At 46.4% G+C, this 9,398-nt stretch overlaps 1 protein-coding gene across 1 annotated transcript in view; it reads right to left on the reverse strand.

Annotated features, from left to right (window-relative positions):
- BPTF (bromodomain PHD finger transcription factor) overlaps positions 1-5,562 on the reverse strand; it is a 141,360-nt gene extending 135,798 nt beyond the window's left edge. The window contains 2 exon segments of the mRNA XM_058561375.1: positions 4,734-5,106; positions 5,108-5,562. Of these exon segments, the coding sequence (XP_058417358.1) occupies positions 4,734-5,106; positions 5,108-5,359 (625 nt within the window). The 5' untranslated portion in view covers positions 5,360-5,562.
- Positions 5,563-9,398: the final 3,836 nt, after the last annotated feature.

Here is a 9,398-nt window from a genome sequence, read left to right on the forward strand (position 1 = left end):
AAAAAAATTAGAATGATGATCAGTGCTTAGTGCTAAATTACGAAGTTGAGGCTCTAACTGCTACACACAGGCACTCAAAGAAGACCAAGGTGAGCGACAGTACTCCGCAAAGACTTCTGGGAAGATGTCTCCTGGGAAGTGGGATTCCAGCCTGGCTAAGCAGCAGGCAGGGAGGAATCCACTCAACGCAAAGACGGCATCTGCTAGGATTTGCTCCTGTCTGTGTCACCCAGATTACCATTTGCCCACCATTACCACCACCTCTCACCCCTGCATCCCCCCTCCAAGGATCTGCAGTCACAGGGAGGACACAGGGTCTTGAGGAGTGAGAAAAGGAGGGCCTAACAGAAGAGACCAGAACTCCTGGCATTAACATCCCCAATCCTGCTGTGTGCACACATTTCAATACACAGCTCCATTTCCAAATATACACCAGAAGCGCAGAGGAGCAAGAACTGGACACAAGACCACTTATTACTGCAGACCTCGGACACATCTCTTTACTACTCACAGATCATGTTGCCCAACTTTGTAAAAACCCTTTGGGGCCCTCATTTCCTTTCTTTTAACTCTCATGTTTAACCTCTTCAGGCACCTGAAAACAGATCTCATTAATCTCCCTTACAATCTTAAATTCCCATTGCTACTGAAAGCACTACCATTCTTACAGAGGCATATGATGCATTCCTCTCTGTCTATACTTCTGATGTTGTCAGGCCTGGAGAACTCTGAAGTACCTCCTGAACTGATCTTCCATCCAGGGCTACATAACCCATCCAGATCCCCACCAGCTGTCTCATCCTCTTCCAATCCATCCTGCAGAACAGAAGCTATGCTAAACTTCCTAACGTCCCACTGAAATCATATATCTCACTTGTTTCCAGATCTTCTGATTGATCCCTAATAGCCACAAATGAAACAGATTTGAAAGAGATTGGGGAGGGGGCTTCAGAAACCACTACCCCCAGTAATTCTCTCCATTTGCGGGGAAGAGCAGGCTGCACCAGTGGTTTAACAATATCTCCATGATTTGATTTGGTTTTGTTTCAGCCTCCTACATGGTGCTGATGGAAATACAGCATATCCCTTGGGTGTTCCAGGAGTGAAAAATGACTGAGGATCATGGATCTAGCCCACTCCTTACCCTACAGATGAGGGAAGGAAAGTACAAATGCTGTAGTCTGGTTTTCCAGGTACTGCCCAACAACAGAGCTTTACAGTTTATTTCTTGTTCACATACTCAGGCTGTGGTTAAACCAGGTTACTTAAGAATGCCCCCACTTTAAAATCAGTGCCTTAGTTCATGCTGCTCCCTCCCTCTGTCTATCCTCAATGGCCACACGCCCATCCAGGAAGCACACACCAACACCAACTCCCCCAAATGGGGTATGATCTTGCTCTCCTTCAACTCTCCACTGCACTTTGTAGCTCACTTGTAGCAATCAGAAATTACAAGTATACTGAAAAGATATTTCTCGACACTGGTGGGAATAAATATTAACAATCCAGTAACAAATTCTGCTTCAGTTCATTCATGGCATCTATGCCATTGATCTCCACTGTCATAATCCTTAGAAGCCATAAATCACTAACTCTCCCAGGACAACACCAGGGCTTTTGCTTTCTGAAGTCATCAGAGGTTCTGAATTTCAAAATTCCAGCTAAGTATTCTCAGAAGTCCCACACAAGTTAAATGCAAGGACTATTCCGTTTCAAGTATGATTTAATTTTTTTAAATTAGCAAATGCTTGATTTCAAGGTGCTGTCAGAACTTTACCAAATGCCTATTCAAAACAGATTTTCTATAAAACCCTTCTCAATGTATTGGCAAAGTATGTCATAAAACCTATAGGCTAAATAACTCTAAATTTTAACAATAAAAATAAATAAAAGCCTTATTCAACCGAATGCCTCTAGCTTAAGCAAAACTAGATGATTTCAATTTTGGATTAACAAGTTGTTATCCCTACAGTAATATCTGTTATGTGAGTACCTTATGTACCCATTTAAATTTTTTCTCCATAAAAGGAAAACATTTATTCTCCAGTGAATAAACTTTTTTAAATCTATGATTTTAGCAAATTAAGCTAGTAATATCAACCAATGTCTTTGCATCATCAAGTTACATGATCTATAAAGTACTCAACAGATGAATGAGTTACTTCTTATACTAGGAATTTAATACGTTAGTAATTAATATGTCAGTCTAGTCTACAAAAATTAATCAAATTGTCTAAATAAAGTAGACAATTGTCAATAAAGTATATTTCCTTCCAAAGCATACACACACACACACTTTTATCTGACAGCCTTCTTCCCAGCCTTTACTGACTGGAAGTACAGACAATAAAACTAATGTGCTTAGCCTAAACAACTCACTCTTATGCATTGTTACTAACTCTAGGCAAGTGAACGTTTAGAACACAAAATATATCATTCCTTTTACCACAATCTTGAGAAATAATGTGTTTCAAAAAGTAAAACATCCAACAAGTTAACACCACATCCAATAAAGAAAGGAAAATGCCTGGCAAGTATGAAGTAGCAGCTCAAAACATAGTAATTCTGCTACTAAATCTAATTAGACCAATTTTTAGATTCCCAAATGCAAAGGATTTTAGGAGTTATGGCAGCACCCACTGTAGCATTATCAAAACTTCGTCTGTTAAAAGTTCTCACCCACTAACAACCACCTATCCAACCAATCTTTGATGAGCACCTGCTGAGCAAGACACTCTGCTAGAAACTGCAGAGGACATAAGATTAACATAAGGATATATAATCCTTAATTTCCAATAAAGATAGGATAAGTATAAGGTAGGCTGCAAGTGTCATTAAGAAAAACAAAATGTCATGGAAGTACATAAACATACAAGCATTTTTTTAAAAAAGGAAAGGTAACCATACATTGTAATTTAACTCAGCATACACATGGCTATCAATCCTAAACTATTTGCTAGGCCTTCAAAGAGGAGTTAAAGTTAGCTGAACTGCCCTGCCAAAATGCCTTAGCTCTAACTTGAAAAAAACTTCCTCCGATAATGTAATTCAGTCTCCATGGGTCTTTCAATTCCGGACTCTTGGTAGAAAGGACCACATGTGATTTCTTAAAGTAAAATCCATTACGATAAAAGACGTATTAAACTTAAGTTGGCAAGAAAGGAAAAGTGCCATGTAGTTCCTTCTACATACAAGACATAAATACTTGACACTTGATTCATTCCCTTCATTCTCCTGCCAGCCTCCCCCCACGAAAGACAGGCAGATAGTCTCACTGTCAGGCAAAAGACATTACCTCTTTCATTTGCTGTTAGGACAATCTAAATGGGTTTACATCTGGCTTAATACTCATTCTCCTCCAATAAGTATTCAAGCATTTATGAAAAAAGGAAACATTTAAATTTAACCACTTCTACTACTCTAGTCTCTTTTAAAAACAAGTGACACATCTTAATTACTTTTTTAAGATCCTATTTCCTCATAAACTTTACTTTGTAACTGCTCTTAAAACTGGATTCTAATTTAGTTAATTCAGATTAACAAAAACATAAAGGAAAAATCTTGTAGGTTATTCCTACAAGCAATTTTTTTTTCACAATCTAGTAAGCCACAACTACGTATTTAATACAAAGCAGCAATTGTGTTTTGTTTTGTTTTGTTTTTTTAACAAAATGCATCTCAGCACCAACCTAGAGAAACTTTCTGTGAGAAAACTGGAGAAGAGTCACCATGGAGAAATTCATTACAGATCCAGGGAGGACTTTTATCCTTAGAAATAGAAGGTAAAGAAAAAGTAATTTCATAATAAATCCCCCTACACTTCTGCTGTTATGACTTAGATGTTGGTCCAAAAGCTTATCTTCAGTAGTTAACGTCTGCATGATCAACTATACATCTTCTGCAACAGGTGACACGAAACGGTATTTCTCAAGCAAAGCAAAGGGATCAAATTAGTTAAGACGCATGCTCCTGCGGTTTTTTACTTTATCTCGGATTTTACGAAAATGATTTGAATCCGATGAATTAGTGAATTTGTTTTGGTTTTGTTTGGTCTTCTGCTTTGCTTTTTACTCAGCCATTTACTAGCAACTGTTGCACGAGCCCATTAGCACTCAAGAATAAAAACAAACGCACAGGACCAGATAAGTCTCCCCTACTAACCCAACTGATCCATTTCCTTAACACAATTTTAAAACCACACAGCTAAGGGTGTGAAGAGAAGCATGTTGTGTGTGTGTGTGTGCGCGCGCGCGCCACAATCTGTCTAAATCCTCAATTTCCTTTTAAGGAACAGATATATAATAAAAATCTAAAAGAAACCACATTAGAAATGCAAAGAGGTTTGCAAAACAAGAGGCTTCTTTCATTCCAAAAAATCACACCAAAACAAGAGAGAAAAATGAATGCAATGGATACGTGTGTGCCAAAGTTTCAATCCTGCCCGGTGAAGACACTGCACTGGCACAAATTTTCAAGAGGAAAAAGAGGGGGTTGGGGGTAGAGAAAGGGAGAGAGCGAGTGTGTGGCCTGCAAACTGCAACAATGCAATCTCCATTTTGAACAATGCGCCTCTTTCCTCTTGTAAATCTAGTTTTTTGCCACTTGATGTGCCGTCGCATTTCCCCTCCGTTTGTGGGGGAGGTGGGGGTGGGGGGAGACCCGAGAGGGAGTGAGCCGGGGGGAGGGCAGAGGAGGTGGGGAAGGAGTCTGCAGCAACTGGGCTGGGTGGGTACCTGGAGTGCTGCTGTAGGTGCTATGGCTCCTGAAGCTGCTTTCCGTGCAATAACTGGCGTCGTCGTCGTCGTCTTCCATCTCCTCCGGATAATCGGAGTCATCGTCGTCCTCCTCCATCTCATCTTCCTCGTCGTCCTCGGAATCCTGGGTCTCCTCGGCGTCGCCGTCCTCCTCCTCCTCCTCCTCCTCCTCCGAGACCATGTCCTCCTCCTCCTCCTCCTCCTCGCTCTCGTGGTCATCGTACACCACTTTGTTGACGGCCCTCCGGGCTGGGGTGGTCCGGGCCAGGTGGCCGCCGCCGCCCCCGCCCCCCGTCCTGCCGCCCCCGCCTCCTCGCCCCCCCCGGCCCGGGGCGCTGGTGCTGGGGGGGGGCCGGCGGCGGCGGCGGCGGCGGCGGCGGCTTCCTCCGGCTACTGCTGCCCCCCCTGGGCGAGCTCAGCCGCGTCTTGGGCGCCACCTCAGCCTGGGCGGCGGCCCACCTGCCCCGGCTGCTGCCGCGGTGCCGCGAGCGCAGCCCCCCGATGGGTCCGGACGTGGACGGCGGCGGCGGCGGCGGGGCCGGGGCGCAGCGCTCCGCAGCGGGAGCCGCGGGCTGCTTGGGCGGCCTGCCCCGCCGGCCCCTCATGTCGGAGCCGCGGCGGGGGGAGAAGGGAAAGCGGAGGGGGGAGGGGCGGGCGGAGGGGGGGCGGTGGGGGGCGCCGGGGCCGGGTGGGGAGGCCCGCGGGGCCGGGCGGGAGGGGCCCGGCCGGCGGAAGCGGGTGGAGGGAGAAGGCTCAAGCCGAATTGCTGGGGCCCCACTCCGGATCGCCTTCAGCCGCCATCTTGTTTCTTCCCTCTCGCTCGGTGACTGGGGGAACCGACAGCGGCCGCAGGCCCGGAGTGCGGTCACGTGAGCTGCGCCGCCGACGAGCCTGGGACGGAGCGAGGCCGCGCGGCGGCCGCTAGGGGGAGCGCGGGAGCGCCGGGTCGGGGGCGAGGAGGCCGGGGCGCCTCCGCCCGGCGCGGCTGGACGGCCGAGGCCGGCGGCGCGGCGAGGGGCGCTCCCCTCGCGAAGCGGCCCCCGCCGAAGGCCTCGGGAGACGACGGCAGCGGCGGAGCCCCCGCTGGAGCCCGAACTCAGCAAGGCCTCCTTCACACGTCTCCTTTTCCCCGGCTCGGAGAGGAAGGCAGGGGAGCCCCCAAATTCTTCCCCTTCGCTCCCCCTTAGGGAAACTGATGCTGAAAGAGCCAGAGAGGGTATCGCGGAGGGGGGCGACTCGAGCGACCGAGAACAGGGCAGCGCCAGCGGCGGGGAGAAATTAACTAGGGGGCGGGGAGACGAGCCCCCAGAAATGTGAAACTCCCAGGGCTTGGTTCTAGAGAGTCCTGAAACTGATCCTATGACAACTGCTGGGGGCTGTGCCAGGAACCACGCCCTGGGCTGCCAGACCCGGAGGGAGAGTCACTGAAACTCACTGGGTGAAATCTCCACCCAAAAAGCCTCGGATAAACTCCAGAACGCAACTACATTCCCGTCTCCTTCCACCTTTTCCAGTGTCCCAGCTAGAAACTCGGCCGCCTCAGCGAGAACTTTTCAATTTCTCGTTTGCAGTAGAAAGGGTGACTTCCCGCCTAAAATCTACTTCAAAATGTTGTATGTGTGTGTTATGGGGAAACAATTTTAATTTCTTTACCTGACAAGTCACCAGGTCTCAGCTTAGCCTAGGGAACGAATCGTGATGATGAAATTTCAGGCACCCCCTCAGACCAAATCAAGGGTACCCAACTCGTGGTGGTCAGGGTCAGCCCTGGGGATAAGAGAAAGGTTTTATAAACATAAATTAGTATTTTTTGAAATATGTGACAACCAAAAAGTGATTTAAAGAAAAATAGTGGGCTGCCCCGTGGTTTAGTGGTTAAGGGCTCGCGTTCTGCTGCTGGCGACTCCGGTTTGGATCCTGGGCGCACACCGACGCACCACTTCTCCAGCCATGCTGAGGCGGAGTCCCACATGCAGCAACTAGAAGGATGTGCAGCTATGATATACAACTATCTACTGAGGCTTTGCGGGGAAAATAAATAGATAAATAAAATCTTTTTAAAAAAATAAAGAAAAATAGTTAATGGAGCCAGCCCATGGCATAGTGGTTTAAGTTCGGTGCCCTCCACTTTGGTGGCCCCAGGTTCATGGGTTGGGATCCCCGGCGTGGACCTACACCACTTGTCAGCCATGCTGTGGCAGTGTCCCACATACAAAACACAGGAAGATTGGCAACAGGTGTTAGCTCAGGGCGAGTCTTCCTCAAGCAAAAAGAAAAAGAAAAATAGTTAACAGGATTCTGTTCACCAAGTGGCTTATTACAATCTAGTTAGAAGACCCATGTGAAATGAAAATGAAAATACAAGTAATGGCCAAATTAATTTATTCAATATAATTCAGCTGAGCACCAAGGGTGGCAAAGTTATATGCCTTCAGGGACCAGGTCAGTGATGAATAAAGAGGACAAGGTGAGGACTTGGGCAAATGCAGGTGCCTGTGTTTTGTTTCAAGAGGGCAATTGTGGGAATGTGGACCTAAAATAGCCAGATCTTCAAATTTTTCAGGAGAAGATGGAACTGTGCATTTCATATGAAATCTCTTGATTTTTAAATGCTGGCAACTAAGTCAGTTGTTTAAAAACACTTCAGACTGATCAAAATAAATGCAGTTCAGATATAGCCTAGAGTCTACAAGTTTGCAACCTGTATCCTGCAGTATGTAAAATACAGTGCTGTGTACTATAGGGAGTACAAAGATATTAGAAATAATGAGAGCCTTCAGAGTTTAAAAGCTACTGGTGGAGGAAGTCTGTTTACCAAAAACATTACAATGGGTGGCATAAAAAGGTGTTTTTTAATTACTTTGGAAATTTTAGTTGCAAGCAAGAGAAACGGACGTTGGCTCGTTTAAACAGAAAAGGAACTTGTGAGAAGGATATGGACACCTCCAGAATTGCTAGTTATGAGTATAAATGGAATCCAAGCTCTCTAGCTATCGTCTTCCAGCTGCCTCAGTAGCTGTGTATACCATGGGCCATTCCGCTATTCTGTAAAGCCAGCCGCTTCTAGTTATTGGGGTCCACAGTAGAATTAGTGAATTTAATAGGACAGCCAGTTTCTTTATTTTCTTTCACTGTAAAGTTAGTGCCCTGCTCAGATGTTGTTATGGACTGAATGTTTGTATCCCCACCAAATTCATTTGTTGAAACCTACCCCCGCCCCCACTAGTGTGATGGTATTAGGAGATGGGGCCTTTGGGAGGTAATTAGGATTAGATGAGATCATGAGGGTGGAACCCTCATGAAAGAGATTGGTGCCCTTATAGGATCATGCAAGAGCTCGCTTCCCCTCTGCTCTCTGTCTTGTGAGGATATGATGAGAAATCAGCAGTCTACAACCCAGAAAGAGGGCTCTCACAAGAACCCGACTGTGCTGGCACCCTGATCTCAGACTTCCAGCCTCCAGAACTGTGAGAAATAAATTTCTGTTGTTTAAAAGCCACCCAGGCTATGGTAATTTGTTATAGCGGCCCCAAATAAGACAAATGCCGTGAAGTATAAGATACCATGATGGCAAATAAGGTATTCAGTAAACCCACATAGGATGATGACATTAAAGCATGGCTGGTGGGAAAAGCGAATCCATATTCAGTATAAACCTCTTCCCAATGAGGTTGACTCACTGTACTACCATGATAGAAAGAATCCATTATAATGATTCCTTCTGAGATGGGCACTCAGCAGTGGCTATAGCCAGGTCAGCCTCGCCAAGCAGAAGCTCATGATGACCCCAAGAAGCAGGCACTGGCTTGACTAGGGAAGGAGCTTGGCCTGTATCCACAGAGTGAGTCTTCTTGTCCACTAACTTAAAGCTTCTTTAGCAGTGGGGACATTTTGATAAATATTCATGTTGGACACAAATACTCTCACTTTCTAGGTCTATTCTGAGAAGTTCCTCTGCATCCTCTCTCCCAAACCTCCTTGTCACCAATCTAAGTCCCTGACCACCTGGCCCGTGAATTGGCATACAGTCTCGAGGCAAAGAAAACCACAAGGGTACAACCCAAAGTTCTGCCCACTGGGAAGACTTCCTTTTGCCATTGTCCTTTCAAGGCCACTTGCAAGTACAGCTATGTCACCTTAGCAGTCCACTTCCAGCTGATACCCTCTGTAAACCAAGCTGAAATGTTGTCCTTCTTAGTCACCTGATGGGAGTTTTCCATAAGGCCGTGGTTGTGAATTGAGGGAGAGGTGGCAGGAATATGGGAATTGCACGCCTGTGCCCTCTCCAGGCCCTGCTCAGGCCTGCTCTTATATATTCCATGTCCTCCTGGGGAACAAGCGCTACTGGGCACTCTATGGCTAAGTGGGACAGATACTCAGTTCATGATAAGCTGCAAAGGCTACGTAGTGACCTGTACTCCGGGGTCAGGCCCTCAATCTTTGCCAGGGCCCAGGAGCAGTTTAAACACAGTTTCTAAAAAGAAGAATAGTTATTAGCCAAAGAGAGCAAAGCTTTGCTCCAAAACCCTAAGCACAACCATAGTGATGCTCTTTTGGGCTTGCTCCGAGCTCTGTACAGCATCCCAGCGTGTGGCTGCACACAGAGCACCATTGGATCCCCTGGTCCAATGAGGACCAATTAGC

Source organism: Diceros bicornis, chromosome 18 (genome assembly GCF_020826845.1).
Source record: "Diceros bicornis minor isolate mBicDic1 chromosome 18, mDicBic1.mat.cur, whole genome shotgun sequence".
Taxonomy (NCBI): domain Eukaryota; kingdom Metazoa; phylum Chordata; class Mammalia; order Perissodactyla; family Rhinocerotidae; genus Diceros; species Diceros bicornis.